A 19110-nucleotide genomic window follows, 5' to 3' on the forward strand; every position below is an offset into this window, starting at 1 on the left:
TTGCAAAGAGGAAAATAAGTATTTACTTGTCCCACTTACAACAACCTGGAGAGCTCTGTAGTTTTCATTCTTAAGTGTTAGACATTAAATCTAATTTTAAAAATCTAGAAAACCACATATCATTTTGAAATATTATAGATAATTGATTAAATAGAAGCAAATAAATTCAAAATGTTTTATTGATCCCAAAAGGAAATTAAATGTTGCAACTCATATCATTCAATGTACTTGAAAGAGTTGTTGTAGATGCTGATGGGCAGGAAGGGTCTGCGGTAGTGATCTATATTACAGGGAGGAACGAGTTGAAACAGGAAAAAACAAATAAAGACAAACAGGTCTGTGAGAACCAGAACACCTGCTGGTTGGTAGGTGGTCAATTTATTTTGTGCAATAAAATGCACATTGGTTATTTAAAAACAATGCAATTAGATATTTTTGGATTTTATACAATTTTTGGATACTGTCTCACACAGTTAAGGTGTACCTGACAATTGCAGACCTCTCTGTGTTTGGGATATTTGAAAAATTGGTAGGATGTGAAGAAGTTATTTCCCCCACTGTTTACAAACTATAGTTAAAACATTATACAAAAATATTAACACCGGATAAAAAATGTGCTTAGATTTGACTGGATATGTACATTCAAATGATCTATTGTAGATGCACATTTTGAAGAATTACTTTTGAAGCAATAGCTTTATAAGAAAATAAAAAATAAAGACATCAGACAGAGACATAGGATTCTTGGTTTTATTGAAGCCAGGGGTCTGATAAACATTTTCCTTATCTTAGTCAGCATAAGAAGCTAGGATCCACATGGCAGCTTAGAGGCTACAGAATTGTGTTAAAGACAATATACAATCAACCTTCTGAATTACTCCAGACACAAAACAGCCGGCCATGTGCTTAAAAATGTCTCAGTATCTTAAATATAAAAGGACTGGAAGCAGAAGCTCGTAGTCTCGCATAGATGTAGACAGTCAATAGTGGTTGAAGGCCATTCAGTTAGGATGTGACAAGGCAGCTGATTTCCACTGACATCCAAGTACAAAAGTTAATTTCGGTATTTTATTCAAATCAATCGACCAAAGCGACATCCGATCTTCAACACAGAATAAACAAGACACTGAAGCCAAGTGGCTTAATTTCAGCTAAGTGCCTAAATTAAGCTGATGTGGCTGTGTGTCATCCAAACAAATCAGGGTGGTCCGTCAGGGCGGAGGAATTTTAAATTGAAAATTCAGAAAGGCAAAACCATTGAGAAAAACGAAAACATGCTTAATTTGACAGTAAGCACAAAGGGCAAGTGTTGAGCAAAGATCCAAACAAGTACATTTTATCAACTACCAGCAGACTTGCAAGAAATGTCCTATAACTCCATATTATTCTTGCATAATACTAATAATGCTGCCCTTTTCAAATTCTGACAATTTCCTTACTCGTTTATCTGAAAGGGGAATTCACTCCTATTTTTAGATATACCAAAAATAAGAGATAAAGGAACTTCTATAAATGTCCAAGGAGAAGTGCTTATTAAACATGTCCGCTGCTTCTGGTTGATTACAAATTGTGCTTCATTCAGTCCAACTACAGAGAAGAAAAAACTTTAAAAGCTTCATCTTTAGCAAAGTAAATGCAAAGTAGATAACTATGATAATTTTTGACGCTGCTAAAACAAGCCTGTTGGCCAATGTAGATATTTTTTTTTAAATTTTCCGTTACACTTTTAGAAAATAGTAAATTCAGAGATAAACCCTGTGTGCCAAAAGTTACTTAAGTGGTTTACAAAATGTATCCCTAACCTACAGCAACAAAATACTGTAGAGCCCATTAAACCAACTCCCCAAAAGAATGATAGATGCAGTTGGACAGATGAAGCTTTTTCTACCACTTTACAGAATATTAATAAAAGTTGAAAGGCAGGTCTGATGAGTGGAATGAAAGAGCTTCATGCAGGAGCAGCAGAAAAAAGGCCACTGGTTAATCTAATGGAAGTCATACAAATGCAGAAAGTAAAGACTACTAAGCATCTTTGGTTACATGTTCCAGTTCCCACCGGTTCGTTCCTGGCTTCACCTCACTTGAATAGCAATCGGCTGCTTTCCCCAATCTATTTCTATAAAAGCCACTCCACACTAGATATTATCCATAGGATTAAGCAGGGCCTTGCATAACGAGGTTGTGCTAACATTTTTGGATTATGGTATCAAACTACAAACTTACTGACTTTATGATATGGTACAGTTTACCTGCTGCAAGTAAAAGTTCAAAACAGTAACGACAGAAAACAATCAAGCAACCCCTTAAGGACACGCAAAGTTAAGATCTTTCCTGTGAAGGCAAGGGGGGCCTAGTGTAGCGAACTAGGTCGCACATTGAAGGCAAAAGGTCGTCATTTAAATGGGCACCAAAGCAACAAAAACAAAAAACAAGTGAACCAACAGGTTTCCTACAGGGATGCATTTGTTTCTCCACAGACTTCACGTAGAAAACAGGAATGTTTTTAACCGAAATGCAAAGTACAACATGAAGAAAATGTGAAACCAGAGGAGAACAAGTGTCGTCTAACACTGAAGAATAAGATATATTTAGTTTTGTTCAAACCACAGCATAGAACTGAATGTGTGTTGGCTGCAATGAAGTGGTTTCAGCCAAAGTCGCTCTCACCGCTTTCCTTCTTGATATAAGCAGCCAGTGTACTTGAAGGCAATTACTCTGTTAAACGTTATTAAAGAGGCCACAGCTTATTTTTGAAAAAATAAAAAAAATTCAAAAGCTGACAAAGAACAAAAAAAAAAAAAACATGAAACAAAATAAATTAATTGGGGGACAAAACAAAAAAACAAACAAAATAAACAACAAAAGCCCTAGAACCAGTGGTGCTACAGTGCATTTCCTCTAGTGTAGACAAGCACCTCTACTACGACACAAACGGCTAACTGTGCGAGGCACTTAGGAGTTATAGTAGGAAAGATGCTGCCCAACCCCTTCCCAAAATATACAAACCTTTACCTAAAGAAGCAACGCTGCTGCAACCTCTAAGTCCTTCAAAAAAAAAATCCCATCCAGTCTCATTTAGTCAAAGAAGCTATTTTCACTATTTGGACAGAAATGCATTTTGTACAAAATTAAGTTAACCTGAATATTGTTGTGATGCTTTTATATCTACAGAATCCTTTGAGATGAGCGAGGGCAAATGATATGCTATCAGCGGTGTGGACATGTCGTATTAGTGTCTTGATGTCAGTGACATTTTAACATGTTACAGATAAATGTTTCCTTAAACCAAGAAATGGTGCAGAAAATAAAAGGAGGAACTTTGTATAAATACATCAGTATCATATCCAACATTTTTTTTTTACATTTGTTTGCAAGTATTTCAATTACTTTTACTAACATTTCATGTTTAAATATCTTTCCAATCGCAACCAAAGATTCTTCCATGAGATAAGCTGAACCAGGGGCCACGAGGCCGAGTGTGTTTTCACTCTTCAAAGTCCGCGAGGACAGTGTTTTATCCCAGAGACGGAGAGGCCTGCAGCCCAGCGCCTCGGACCGGCTGCCGGGGAGAGTTGCACACATTTCCAAAAGCTGACATCCCTCACAAAATAGCATTTACAGTTGAAGAGAAGACAGAAATAAAGCCAAGCCTTTCGGCACTTCCTCATCTCACTAAGAGATCCGTCTGTGTTACTGCTCATCCCATCTCACCGTCTGATCGCATCGGAAGCTCATTTGGTGAAACCGACAGTGTGTGCTGACTGATACAGGCGTTGGAAATTTGGTCAATTTTTTTTTTTTCTTTTCTGTTTATGCTCACATGTACATGTATTGTTTCCAGAGTATTAACGCAGTGGACGACGCAGCCGTTTTGTTGCCTTCACGCTTCGTTCTCTGTTGGCGGTATGTTGTTAGCTGAAACCACGGAGTCTTGCTTGCGAGTCATCCGGTCCAACTCGGCCTGGACGTCAGTCAAACCCGGCTTCTGCCCTTGGGAAAAAGGAAAGAGAGACAAAACCCAAAAGTAATCTCCTGTAGCTTCTGTGTTTTCATGAAAAACAAAAGCAAATTTTCTACAATCAGCAAGATGATGATTTAGAGTTTGAATGGGGATGCAGTACAATGATAGTGATTGGCAACTCATTAACACCCATGCAAAACTTATAAAAACCACAACTTGTACTCATGCACTACTTCTTTCAGCTTGCTCTCAGATGTTAGCGGTGCTCAGAGCTAGAGCAAAACATACACAAGTGATCTGAGGCAGCAAGGAGTAATGCAGTGACTTTAGTCATATCACAATGTTTGACTCCATTATCTTAGAAAGATGGAAAAAAAGCAATAATAAAATGGAAGAGGGCTGAAAATACAGCAACTTGGTGAGTTCAACTGGCTTAAAAACAAAAGGTGGATTAGTTGGGCAGGACTTATTAGTTTCCATGCACACACCAGTGACAGATGTTTTCAGTGGATACAGGCCTGTCTCTTCAGCAGTCAGAAGTCGAGTCAAAGTTGACATCTTTTCATTTGTCCTGATTTAACCATCTGACTCAGGCTGGAGGCATAAAGCTTCAGACAGCAGAGCGGCTCACAGCTTCAAAGAACAAGATTCCCTCATTCCGCTGATACTGTGAAGCCAGTCAACGCTTTTTATCCCATACAGCACAATATCTTGTTAACTGAACTGTATCGTCATATGTTGCTAATAAAACACGCTTTTTCCCTGTTTCTTAGTGAAGACACTTTTTGGGCAGGCAGCAGAATGAGTGGAGATTTGAAGAAGATGCGTTGTCAGTACACTTTTCCATAATCCACAGGAATAATTCAACCCAATAATCCACTATTAAGGTAACTATTGGGGTACTTGGCTCGGTCCCTGAGGTACGCTGCAAAGAGTTACAACTACTTGAGTTACTTGCTTTAGAAAAATAAATTGTAGAATTCTTATTACACCATATGTTTTACTTCTACTTGAAAGTAGTGCTACTCTTAATAGATTACAATTTTTGGCTACTCTACCCACTTCTGCTCTAGTTTCTAGTTTATTATCAACAAGATGAAAAACCAGTTTAAAAAGTGGCTCAAGTGCTATTCCTGGTTAAAAACCGGAACCTCTTTAGTGGAAAAGTCTTAATTGTGTCAACATTCAAAAGTGACAACTGCAAACTGTGAGAGAAGTTAAAAAAAACAAAAAACAGTAAAATACCAGAGCAAAGAGATGTTCAGCACTGGAGTGATGGATTATACCTGTTTTCTTGGCAGATCCTTGCACTCCAGCTCCGACTGCTCCAGATCCTGGGCTTCCTGGAGATCCAGTCTTTTTACTCAACAGACTGTTGAAGAAGTTGGCCAGCACTCCCTCATTAGCAGCCCCTGCTGCAACAGAAATGTTTCTGCATTACAGCAGAGTCTCCACATTTTGACCTGACAAAAGCTAGAATCCTCCACATTTCTACGTTACACTATTACCATTTGAAGTTGGAACGTTAAACTGAACCAAATGTTTATTTTTGATTCCAAATATTGACCATTGACGTCTTTAACATATATTCATTGTGTTTTATTTATATTAAATGACATTTTCCAAGCTAAGGAGAAATGCTATAGAGATTTCTACAATCAAACCAGACGATTGTAAAACCGGAATTCTGCAGCTTTTAATTGGTAAAATTCAAGACTAAAACATTTTAAGAAACATGTAATTTAAGACCTGCCAGAATTATTGGAAATAAGTCGACTGATTTATTCAGTTACATGTTTGGTAACTACAGTCAAATATAATGTTTTAACTTACGCAGGTGTTTTTGTTTCAAGCATCTTGGACATATGTTCTGGATAACTATTTAGATTCACCTTTGAACACAGATTTTGTTAAATACAATCTCTGGTTTCTAATGTGAAAGAAATTTTTTTAACTTCCTAAATCTGAGGCTTTGACCTATATTTTTGTTTTTGAGGGGTGAGTTGCATTTTCTGCTCTCCAAATGAATTTCATTCAATACGAATGAGATAAACAAAGACTTTTTTTCATTGCAAAGCTAGATGACTCCTACTCAAACAAAAATAAGAGAGTTTTATGAGCAGATTTCTTCTACAGTTTTACAGGAATGGCAGCGATTAATTCCTTCCCACTGGGCTATTTATTAAAGAACCTTAATTCCTCCAAATGCTGTGCCAGGTCACAACATTTTAAACAGTTGATTTCTGTTCAGGGAAACATGTTCAAATTTTAGCAAAGCCAAAGGAAATATAAGACTTATGAGGAAAAATCTGGAGAAATTCAATACTTTTCAAGGCCTCTAACAAACTCCTACCACTGTCGCCCTGTGAAAATGGCGATAACTCTAGGAAAATTATTCTTTTAGTAATGAGGAATAAACACCACACACTAACCTTTCATATTAGGGTCAGGCTTTTTGACAGAGGCCATTGGTGAGCTGGTTACACTTGGCTGGCCAGCACGACCCGCCGGCCTGGGGGACGATGACATCGTCCTTCCAGGAGATTCCTAAAAAGAGATTAGTTGGTCAGTCAGGAAAATAAAAGCACAGCAAACATAGGTGGGACTTTCAGACACTCACTGTTGCTCCTCTGGTTGGTGTTGCTGGCTGCTTTGCTAGCAAAGACTGTGGGGAACAGAAATAGGAATTAATGGCTTCCAACAACCACTGATACATCTGAATTCATGATTGTTTCATGTGAGACAGAGAAGGGAGAAGTGGAGGAAACTCATTTTAAAAATATTTTTTCTCCTAACTGCTTCCTGCTTTATGTGTCCTTAAAAAGGGAAGTATGTGTGGCATTACTCAAAGGACAAAATATGGTAAAATTATGAGTGGATACAAAGTGAGCATGATGCAATGCGAGCTGCAATTTTTAAGTAAAAATGTAAATGTCAAATACAAAGAATGAGCTGAAGCTCACCTGCTGCTTCATCAGGAATACCTGCTCGTCCTCTGCATTTATCTCTTTGTCATGAACCAACTAAAAGAAAAAAGAAAGTCATAAAATCTGTTATGACATCTTGTAATGTCATAACAGAGTGCTTTTATTTTCCTGACTGACCAGTCATTGTGCCAGCGTTTGCTCTGCCATACCTTTCGTACTGGAGGTTTTGTGATGAAATCTTCAAACGGATCATCCGGTCTGACCGTTGTGAGGTTTTCATGCAAAATCCCAATTTTCTTCTCATTATCCCATCCAGATGGACTGAGAACAAAAGGAGAAGATCGTTTACATGCGGAAAGAAAAATGAGAGGCGTAAAGAATTTGGTAGCAAACGATCCAATTTCACTTTAAATGACTGTGATAAAATGAGCAGCTGTACAACAGTGATCAACAGGCAAACAATCACATGCCTTACTTACATGAACACTGCATCTTTCTCCACCACTAAGGCGGGCGTGGCGAACTGAAAGTCATACAGCTTGTGGACTATGTATTTGTAAAGCAGATCCAGGTTCTTCTCCTCTTTGACTGAAGTGTAGATCAGCCCAGCGCCATCTGTTGAATTTAGTTAGGGAAGCTAATGACAAAAAAAAAGTGTCATAAAGAGTCCCATATAAAACAATCCACCACCCCCAAAACAACTGTGTACAATTGAGAAATTTGTATGATTAACCAATACAACAAGGATACACTGTAAGCTGAATCGTCTGATGCAGGACTGGATGAAATCAAAGTGCTCGTCTCGGAAGTCGTGCTCCTTCTCTAATACGCTGATGGCATCACACTGAATGAAGTTAAACAGAGATGGAAATAAAAGGAAAAGGAGCATTAGAGGTGGAGCACACAGAATCCTTAAAGGCGTTCTCCCTTTAGTCCTCAAAAAACCCAACTTCCAACATCATAGGGCCTCAAAAACATGTTTTGCTGTTACTTATTTTCCCCTGATGGTAACTACTTCAGTATACATGTAAATTAGATATTAGGGAGCTCCAAGTAAAAACAGCGTGTTGCCTAATGACCACATAAAAATGTAAATTAACTGCTAAGGCAACACATAATTTTGTCTATTTTCTTTTTGGCCTCCATTGAGTAATTTGGCTTCTTTCAACAATAAAAAAGGGACAAAAGCAACACCAATAAAAAGGAGTATGCACTGCTTTCCGCTTGCGGCAACCACATGTCTTTTCTGGTAAGAAAATTTATCAAAACAAAGCATAATGGCAACATTTAGTGCAAGGATAATTCAACAAGCGGTGATTAAATTTTAGTGTTAATGAATGTTTTTTTCTACCTCAGTTTATAGGACTCCTGGAGAAAGTTAACATATAAAGTTTGCTAAATGTTTAACGTAGCATAAAAGCGGTATCTTTAAGAAGATATAAACACTGTGAAGAGGGCTATGCCAAATGATCACATTCATAGATATGAAAAGGACGCTTAAAACCAGAATTAAATGGTCTGGAAGATAAGATTGCTACAACCTTATAGTGCCATCATATTATTAAACCTGGGTTTTTGTACTGGTTGTTTACCTTTGTGCAAACTATTAGCACTGGAATGCCCAAGTTGTGTGTGAGTGTGTTGTCCCCAAGTGGTAACACAACAGCTTCGTCTTCCCCTGATGTCGGGGCCCGTCGGGGGGAGGATGGGGTGGCGTCCTCTGGTTCTGTGTACTCTTGGAAGGCTTTCACCACTTGGGAGGGAAAAAAAGAAACAAAGTACAAAATTGGTGAACACAGCACTGAAATTAGGCAGTCAGTAACAAACTATTTGAACTCTCACAAAAGTTCCAGTAGTCTGACGTCTTTATTTTGTGCAGTGAAATAAGCTGACCACAAAACTGGACTGAGTTTCATTTGGGCACTCAAAGGTTCTGGCTTTAAAAGAATATTTTGCTTAGTTGACTAAATTTTAAGATATTGTCCAAAGAACCAAATACAAATGCTAAGTTTAATCTCACTTGTTGTGGTTTCTAACAATCTATGAACCTAAACTGATGTTTTAATTGTGCAAAACTTAAAATTACTCTAAAATTACTACAGGGGTGCGTCAACAACTCATCCACCATTGTTCCCTAAAGAACCCAGAACAACATCTAAAGCACTGCAGGACTCTTACTTCAGTTGAGGTAAATGTTAATGAGTTTTATCCACAGGGATAAATCCATGAATAAAATCCCTGGTTAAAATGATTAAAATACCTGTTGGCCAACTAAACACCATAAAGGTTTATCTCACATTTACCAAAACATATATTAATAATGCCTAAAACTTTTGAGAGAATATTGAGTGAACTGAAAAGACTGAAAAGAAAATAACATACTGACAAATTTGGCAATAGTAGAGTGACTGTTAGAGGCTGCTTAGCATCTTCAGCACATGAACAATGTCAACAATTTATGGAAACATGAACTCTGACCTGTGCTAGAAAATCCTGAAGGAGAATGTCAGACAATCAGTTTGTGACCTTAAGTTCAGAAACGCTTCGTCTGTGAAGAAGGACGACGATCTAAAACTCTCACAGAAAGACCAAGGTGAAGGTGTTTGTGCGTGAAGGTCTGAGCTAAAATCTGATTGTGATGTTGTGGCATGACCTTAAACAGTTCATTCATGCTCAAAACACACTCAATTCAGTGGTGTAAAAGACTTATAACCAGTTCTCGCTACTGCCTAATTGTAGTTGTTGCTGCCAAGGGTGGAACAAACACTTTTTAGGTTTAGGAGGGAATTACTTTTTATCAGTACTTTTTCACATACCATGTTTTAGATAGCTTGTTTTTATCAATGAAATGATTGGAATATCATGAACTGAAACTTGTGGGCATGAAAAAAATGCAAAGACACGAAGGCCTGTCTCACATTTGTCAAAAATGGTCTTGATGATCCCCAAGACTTTTGGAAAAGGTTTTGTGAATATTATCTACATTTGCATGAAATCACACAGCTCTACTCATAACAGACTGAGAATTGGGGAAGAAAATTAGAAATGACATTCATCCCCTGTCGAGCTGGAAAAGCTGTCCAGATATTTTCAAAGCTGCAGCAGGAGTTTGGAGATGTGGGGGGTTATGAAGCAGGAAGCTTTGGCTTACTTCCTCAGGCGCTTAGAGAATGCAGTTTGGGAAGAGCCCATTAAAACAGACAAGCTTGTCAGTTTTGGTCAAACTTTTTTCCTATGAACAGGGAATTCTGAACATCAGACAAGCACTGGTGCTCAAATCACTCTTTAAGCAAATCCTTCGTGGAGTTTAGGATTACACACAACCAGAAACCATGCATAAATAGTATTTACAATTTTGCATCAAGAGTGCATGGCTTTTTACCACGACCCACAAGTTTCATGGGTCATGGTTTAAAGGTAACAGGAATCATGCACTCATTTCTCTCTTAAGGAAATAGTTACTTTGTTTTTAACTTCACTTTATATCACCGAGTATTATTTGAAGGTAGCACAAACTGACAGACTTTGCCCATCAAGACCTACTTATCTGTTTAACAAACAAAGGTGAGGCCAAGACGCATCTGTACTCTAAAGGAATCTTAGTAACTCATTTAAATACCAAAACAAGAACACTCATCTGCATTGTCAAAACTGCACAGCCAGAACGTATGTGCATGCAGCATTCTCAAATATTCTTAAGAAGCAAAAATCCCTCCATTATCAGCATAGCTGGGCAAAAACATTGTCGTTTTAGAACACCGTACTGCAGAAAAAGGCTGATCCTGTAATTTGACAAGAGTAGGCCCAAGAAGCCCAACCTACTTTCAGTCACGGCTCTAGAGCAGTCAGAATATCCGGCCCACTGACTGAATTCAAACCCACTCAGTTTACTTCCTTTCCTTGACGTTGCTGTTGGGAAGGGAGGCAACCATGATGCAAGACGTGTGCAAGACTGCCTGGACAAAAGCCACTGACACACTTTTCCAGACTTCAGCTGGCCCGCCTGCATAACTTGGTCTCACCACTGTGTTACTGACATGACAATGATGCTTTATTTTAGAAAATACACTGTAAGGGCCTGACAAAACACTGAAACTTAACTGTCAAAGAACTGACCACAGTATTAGTACCACCAAAGACTGCAACAGTGCAAACTAATACCATCACTGTCCACTATCCGTGAAATTATGGCTCAAGATGAAAATCTACCAACTACAGCGGATAAGATTAAGGATGAGTTTTTCCTTCCCTAAGGATGCTCAAAATTAAAAAATAATAATAATCTGTCAAAATCAGAACCAGCAATCTCAATGAAAACCTGAAACTGGCATCAAACATGAAAGGCCTAAATGTGAAGATAACTATTTATGACCATTTATGATTAAAATATTTGAATTGAAGGAAATTCTTCATGAAACTACAGCGATGAGAACCAATTCAAAATGTTTAGCTTTAAGTATAGTTTGGTCAAACCCTCAACAGCTTCCTCTTTCTATCACACAACTTCCTCATTGCTGTTGTATTATTATTTTAGCATCTAATACACAGAAAATAAATCAAAAAACTTATCTGAATTTTAGTTTTAGTAATTAAAAGAAAAAAAAAGACATTTTTGTGTAAGAAATTATTTTAGACTTTAGAGTAATAGCAAGTTTGAGACTTTTTTAAACAAACAAATGTTTGTACAAAACCCTAAAGGCTTAACTAAGGAGTCTGAAAAGCAACAATCTTTCCAAACACAAAAGAACAGTTCATAAGTGAGAGATGACCAGATCTAAAATTAATAGGAAAACATCTGAGTGCATCACACTCATTGATTTGCAGAACTCGCCTCCAGCAAGGAACACACAGCTGAGGATCATGGGCCTCTCTGATGATGACCTAGAATCAGCCATGACAATGTGTAATGTTATCCAGCATCTGCCTTCCAAAGAGCACATTTACCAAGCTTTCCTTTTTTTTTCTCCCCTCGGCACCCAGTCAGCAAGAAGCCTTACTCTCATTACACAACACTCACAATGCTCCCAACCTCGGATGCTTCAGGCACCTTTACTGCTGCTTGTCTCACTTATTGGAAAGAATTCCCATAGAAAACTAAACAAAATGTAATTTTTTTCATATAGATTTTGCATTTTTTTTAGCTAATTGCTATTGTTTCCTTTGTCAGTCTAAAGTTTTTGTTCATAAAAATGCCTTATTTGGATTTGCAATCAGTTTCACAACACATTACATTTAATGTTTACGTTCTATTGGGGTAGGAAGGGGAAAGATGCCAACTCACTCCTCTGCTCCAGCTCTCTCATGTCCTCCGGAGGAACCTTTAGCTTGTCCACATGGTCACGAAGCACACTGGCCCACTTCTGCATCGACTCCATAATGGTCCAGGGCCGCGACATGTCCACAACGAGCACAGCCAGGCAGTCAGGTAGAGACTGAGGTGTGACAGCAAACTTTAGTAGGCCTTTGTGGTACAGGTCTCCATCCAAGATCCACACATTACAGCGAGTCAAGTCTACAGACAAAAGAAAAAACAGCACAAATCTTAAACACTTTTCCAATACTTTGGGTGTGAGCTTGTGGAGTTGTGTTGTTTTGGAAGGGGTATGGAAAAGTTGCAGCATGTAAACTCACCGTCTCGGTCTTCATCATGGACGCTCAAGTAAAGATATTCCAGTCCTCTCCCCTTTTTGTTGTGCTCAGCTCCTTGTAGTTTGGCCATAAGCGTTGTTTTTCCTGACCCATCCTCACCTGCAAGATGTTTAACCATTGTATCATAATCAGTAGCTGTATTGGAAGAGTAAATATGCCCAGTTGCAATTGGTATTCTCCATTTGTTTTGTCACTCGCCGTCATCCCATAAATTTAAGTAAAAAATATTTTATTGATGCAGAAATGAAAAACTCAAGAGTGAAAATCTTAATGCAAATCCTGGTCTCATTTGAATAGATAACAGTGTTAAAAACAATCTTTGCTCATTTTTTTTTCACAATTAAGGAGTGCTTATTCATACATGACCCCACCCAAGAAAACATCACAAGGCCATGTCATGTTATGTCTGATATTACAGATGCAGTGATTCAGCTCTAAGCACCTCAGATGTTTTATCTGCACTCACCTCAGGGTTGACAACAATAAAAAAGAAAATACAGCCCAGAAGAAAGATCAGACACAACAAATACTCACCAAATACCAGGATATTTTTTCCTGATGGCAACTTTGAACTCGACCTGGTTGAAACTTCACTAAGTATTGAGGACCTATAAAACAGAAAACGAGTCAAAAACAGGACGGTCTGGATGTCTGTCATGTTGTTCAATGACAAGAGCTCCGTATCTTTCTAAAAAAAAAAAAATAGTTGAAATTATGACCGTGCTGACTTCACAAACGGTTCAGTTTATTGACACTTTAGCTGTTCTGGAATGGGAGTCCAGAGACGAGTCCACGACAGCATAAAATCAGGAAATGATCATTTATCACCACTGACCAGCAGATTGAAAAAGAGCAGGCAAGAATCCGAAATCATTAAAACTGACAAGACCTTAGTATGATCTGCAGTGATCAATACTACCCCAAAACATTGTCAGGTTTTCTTAATCTCGTTGGTTAAGGCTTGTTTGCTAACATTTATATTCTCCTGTTCAATAGTTGTCCCCTTCATAAAGAAGCTATTTAGTGTCTAGCCCTTCCATCTGGCTAAACTCTAAATAAAAGCTCTTAATATTACTAACACCTATGAAACCTGACCGATCTAAATACACTCGCTATATACACACAATCAGAAAAAAAAGCCAAGCCTGTTTGGTGAAATGTAGCGGTAGTTATGCTAGCTGACGTTAGCTCGTCTGTTAGCATTCAGGTTCAGCTGCTGCTAACGTTACTGCTACAAAGCTAGCCGGGCCGGTGTGTGAGAGGGAGCAACCGGCAGTGACAAAGCACAACCGCCGCGGCTCCGATAGTCCCACGGCGCTCTTGTGCTGACAAAGAGCCGTTAAAAGACAGCACGACTTGCCAAAGAGTTTGTCCTTCTTCGTCTTCCTTGTTATTGTCGCCCAGTCCGGCTGCACCCGGGAGCTGTTTCTCCAGAACGGGAGCCATCTTCTCTTTCTACACCCACAAAGGCGAGGCCCTGCTGCTTGGGCACCGCTAGCACCGCCTTCATCCAACTAACCGTCTGTACGTTACATCCGTTGACTGCGTCGCCGCACCGAGAGCAAGAGGGCACGGCTATTTCTTTCACTATTTAAAAAAGTTAACAGTATAACAGGGAATAATAATAATTAAAAAAAATACTTTCTGCGATATACTAACATGTATATGTATATGATTCATCTTAAGATGTCAGGTCAAACTTTTAATAAGCATTTGGCCATATGCCAATAAATGATGTCATTTATGTTAATCAGCTGATGGCGGATACCTTTTCAATGTTCCCAAGGTTGTATGAGGCCCTAAGCAGAAATATATTTGGGGCGCCAATCAGGGCAACCAGATATTTGCATGCACGACATAAAAAGACACCTTTAATCAGTCACTGTCTGACAAGTTAAACCTTTCCTGTTTCAGTCCAATTAGTATTATTTTGATTGTTTTTATTTGTTACACACTTTAATATTTTTTGCAATCTTTCTTATTAATTTCTTCATATTTAGAAGTTTACAATTCCATAGTATTTTGACAACTTATCTTTGAAACGGTGTAGCTTGTGTCGTGGTTTTTTTGTTTTTTTCATAGCCTTCTTGTCATACCTTGCTGGAATTTTGGACAATTTCCACTGACCAAACTGCTGTACTGGTGCAGTTTGGAGGCCGCCTTGCTCACACACACACACAAACCTTTTGAGCTCTGCCCATACATTTAACCAGGAATGAGATCAAAACTTTGTAAAAGCCACTCCAAAAGATTCACTTTGCTGTAATTACAGCAGTGGTCTGAAGCTCCAGTCCTTAAAGGCCGATGTCCTTTTAGGTGTCTTCATGGCTCCAATATTAGCTTACTAGCAGAGCTAATGACTGTATGCTAGTGAGGCAGTTATGCCAATTATTTCAAGTGTGAAGGACAAAGGATACATCTAAAAGTTGCAGGAATTTGTCCCTTTGAGATTACTGCCTTAAACACAATTGAAACAAATTTTTTAGTATTCTTGGGGCCATTGCATTTGAAATGTCCAATCCTACCCAAAGTCTAACTTCTTGACTGATATTTTGCGACTTTGCTTATTTATTTCCTTGTCCTTCCTATGCCATCAATTTTGTGAAGTGCACCAGTTCCTCCTGCAGACAGAAGATTTGCTGTGGGTGGTGACCACTGAATGGAAAAGCAGAAGACCAGTTCCTTCGACAACAAATCCCTCCAAGTGACATGACGCTGCCATATCAGATACTGTTCTCAGGGTTGCTACAGTCGCCCCTTTTCCTCCAAATGTAAGAGTGATCTCTATGGATTAAAAAAATGAAATTTAATTAGGAGACATGTCTCCAAAATTGAACATCTATGTCCTTGAGTGCATATTGCAATCTGGCTTTTTATTTTGCTTTTAAAGGGTTGGTATTATGCATTTTCCAGCCACATACTGTCATTTTATATCACAATATAGTAACTATGTTACCTCCAGTTGTTTAAAAAAAACTCTATATATCAAACATGACTTAAAAAAAATCATGCCCCTGTCTCTTTAAGAAGCTTCTACTCTTTCCAATAATGCTTCTCATTATGCCGTTAACAACCATTCTTTGGCACGTTGGACTGAGAAGTTATTCATATGACAAGCTCATATCAAGGTTCACCTGTGAGTCAGCTATTATGAATAGTTTCCTCTCTCCCAGCCCCCTTAAAGTAATGGTTTCTTCCTTTCTGAGTGGCTTTTCAGCCCGTGTTGGTACTGGACTAATCGTCACAAGGTCTTGGAGTTGATCTGAACATTTTGCACCAAAACATATTCATCTCTGAGATAACTTAATTTTCTAAGTAAATAACATATCTTACTCTCAGTGTGCATATATAACTAAAGGAGCACTGGGATTATTTTATTCTCTGATACGCAGCAGCTGTTGCATTCTTTTTGTAACAGGCCGGTTTATGGTTCATAACTAAAATGAGGGCAGATAAAGATATAGGCCGATTGAAATAGTCTATCGTAAAGTATAACCAAAATCCAAACAAAGATAATAAATTTGTGATGTAAGTATGTGAGTTTGTTTAGTGTGTGCAGTGGTTGACAGCGTGGACATGTATGTGTGAATCTGACTGAATATTTCAACCCTAAACCAAGTTTCTTTAATTTTTATTATTAATGTTTTATTTCATTTCAATTTAATGCATGATCCTTCTCTGTTTGCTGTGAAACAATAAATAACAAGCAGATGGCAGTGTTTCTGCATTTTGGAATGCAAAGAAAGGAAGAGGATTCCTGTAGACCAAATTTTCATTAACTTTAAGATGTCTTTTTTTAAATAAAAGATTGGATGAATCAAATAATAATATTGACAGAAATTATGATTATTTTATTCAGGAACAGTTGGCAAAGATATGCCTCATGTTCTTTTCTTTGACAAATGAAAGTCATGTATATTAATGACTCTTTTATTTTAAACCTGACAGGATCTTTAAAAACTTCAAAACAAGACATGCATGATTCGGTGCATAGTTAAAGGTTGAAAACTTCCCCAAACAGCTGTTATTTTTGACCATTAAAACAACTCTACTGATTTGTCCTTGTTCTTTATATCTTAAACATGTGGACATGAATTTATCAAATCACATTGTCTCTACCATTGTTCTGTTCTGATACATGCTTCTTAGAGCTTGTAAATGACTGAAAGGTGCATTGGTCCCTTTATGGAGTGTTTATTATGAATCCATTTTTGCTTTTGTCATAAATCAGATGTATTTTGTCTTCATTCTGTTCAATGCAACATCATGAAATACACCTCTTTGTTAGGGAAATACCCTGTTTTGTGGTGGGAACAGCACACAAGCAGAACAAGTTGCCACATTCCTGCACACACTGATCCTGCTGGTGGGCCTATAATGTGTTTTGTAGAAACAAACACCTGTTTCTCCACTTGTCTTTCCTTTTTCCATTGTACTGTAAGGGCCATCTGAACCAGGAGCAGCTAACAGACGAGTTTTACACTTTAATTTTCCAAGGCCTGCCCCCAACCTACTCTAGCGTCTTTTGAGTCTTGTCTATGTGGAGCAGAATGGTTGGCTGGGATGGAGGCTGCACTCATGGCAGTGCATTCCAGAGCTTTTGCATCATGTGAATGTGAGCCTTCTCTGCCCCTTTTGACAAAGTTTAGCCCTGCTGTCAGCAGGGAAAACAAACATCAATCTTTTTTCTTGTTTTTTTTTTTTTTTTTACTCGTTAAGGGGGTAAATTGAAAACGAGATGCATTGTATTTTAATAAGTGCAATGTATACAAACTGAGTTGTCAAATAAAAACTGATACTTTCTGTGAAAGTGATAGTTGTATGATAAACACTGAAGTAACAAATGCATGCCATCTGCAACTTCACTGAAGGAGATGAAATGTTCATAAACTGTCAAAACTTCTATTTCCAAAAACTGATTATTTATGAGGAATGAAAAAGATTTTTCTTCAGATCTTCAGTTAAATTTACGCTGTTCGGTCACATATTCATGCTTTTTCTGGTACTTGTAGTAGATATCCATCAAAGGTCTTCCAGGAGATCAATAGAGTTGATTCATTAAAAATTCATACAATAAAACAAAAGTGACAACAAAGGGAGATGGAGAGTCCCCCATTACCCATAAAATATACATCAAATTCAGAGTTTTGACCTTCGAACAGAAGAGGGTGCTGTTTGCTCAAAAATACTCATCACATGTTTAAGCAAAACCAAAACGACAGATAAACTTGTTTTTTCTTAATGCCTAATCTATTAGAAATTTGTAATATATTAACAAAATCAATTTATTTTATATCTATACTTGTTCAGGAAAGTTCAAAGGTATTTTCATTTCGGTCATTAAGTCAAAATGTAGCTTTTACATCTGAACCAAGGCAAATATAGTTCTAATAAAACATGCTTACTTTTTACTGTCTTACAGTTGTTTGACCTTGAAATTTATCTATAACCAAGCTAAACCAATACAGGTATCTGGCTGCCCTCACCTGTGATTAAATACAAATCGTGGCAGTTTTGATTGGTCCAATCAAAACCTTAACCCGGTTGTTTTGTCTTCCTTCCAGTTCCACTGAAAGAAATCTTAAAAGACAGACACTTATGGGTGAGTGGTTATGGACAAAGCTGATCTTTTCCCATTGTTTGCGCACAAAAGTCCCCGTCCTGGGACAGATGAAAGACTCTGTGGCATTTTCTGAGGTATTTTCCAGGAGTTTAAATGAGGTCACATGAGGTGTTTTCAGCGTCTCCTGTTTTAATTTGAACGCCGATCATCGCTTCAACAGTTTCCGAAAGACCGATTATCATCATCGTCACATGGCGTGCAGCAGGAAAGCAACACTGTCAAAGATGACAACATAATTATCTGGAAGGGTCAGCTGTTGAATTTCATAGAGTCTCACCCTCAGCCAGCTTGTCCCATTAACACACAGAAGACAAATAGCAAAGAGGTGCAATTGATTAAGAACACAAGAATGGTTGTGACAAACATACAGCCCTTTCTTTTATTATCTGGAAAAAAAATACAATCTAATATGGATCTTTTAAATTGAAAGCGTCTTACTGTGGCAGTGGACTTTTTTATTATTTCATTTTGAACTATATTAAAGAATGTTTAGGAAGAATTAGAATATTCCTTAGCATCTTGTAGCTGTTGTTAGCTAATGCCACTTTTTTTTCTGTTTCTATTCATTATTATATTCTTACACAACAGGCAAGCCAAAGGCATCAGGGGAAGTGTAATTTACATGAGTATGCCTGTGTTTTGTCTGGTAAGGTCCTCAAGGGTTTTTCCTGACATGATTCATTTCATGCATAATTTACATTTCACAAATACTTCCGGGGATTTACAACTAACACAATTTCCAGACTAATTTGTGCTGGGGAAAAAAAAAAAAAGAAGCAAGATCGCGTGAAAAAACCCCTGCTGTATGAGAAAAGAAAATGGAGGTGGTCACTTTGTTATAGCCCCTGTGTTTGTTCAAAAAAAAAAAAAAAAAAAAGGGAACCATGCGCTGCAGTGGGTGTGTGTGTGTATGAGAGAGAGAGAGGGAAAGGGGAAAGGAGGGGTTAAAG

The 19110-nt window shown here is 38.0% G+C and overlaps 1 protein-coding gene across 3 annotated transcripts; it reads right to left on the reverse strand.

Annotated features, from left to right (window-relative positions):
• Positions 1-736: 736 nt before the first annotated feature.
• Positions 737-14068, reverse strand: dync1li2 (dynein, cytoplasmic 1, light intermediate chain 2). Of its 3 annotated transcripts, none has more exons than XM_028014431.1 (13): positions 13898-14068; positions 13072-13145; positions 12520-12636; positions 12170-12400; positions 8481-8641; positions 7639-7732; positions 7368-7503; positions 7098-7209; positions 6925-6984; positions 6582-6626; positions 6394-6508; positions 5248-5373; positions 737-3990 (listed from the first exon to the last, which is right to left on the reverse strand). In XM_028014431.1, exons 1-13 carry the CDS (start codon positions 13981-13983, stop codon positions 3881-3883), a joined length of 1467 nt encoding a protein of 488 aa, XP_027870232.1. In that variant the 5' UTR covers positions 13984-14068; the 3' UTR covers positions 737-3880. The 3 variants fall into 3 exon arrangements, with proteins under 3 accessions (XP_027870232.1, XP_027870233.1, XP_027870231.1); XM_028014432.1 differs by having other exon boundaries at positions 737-3985; positions 5248-5376; XM_028014430.1 differs by having other exon boundaries at positions 5248-5376.
• Between the last annotated feature and the right edge of the window lie 5042 nt (positions 14069-19110).

This window comes from Xiphophorus couchianus, chromosome 4, assembly GCF_001444195.1.
Source record: "Xiphophorus couchianus chromosome 4, X_couchianus-1.0, whole genome shotgun sequence".
Lineage (NCBI taxonomy): Eukaryota > Metazoa > Chordata > Actinopteri > Cyprinodontiformes > Poeciliidae > Xiphophorus > Xiphophorus couchianus.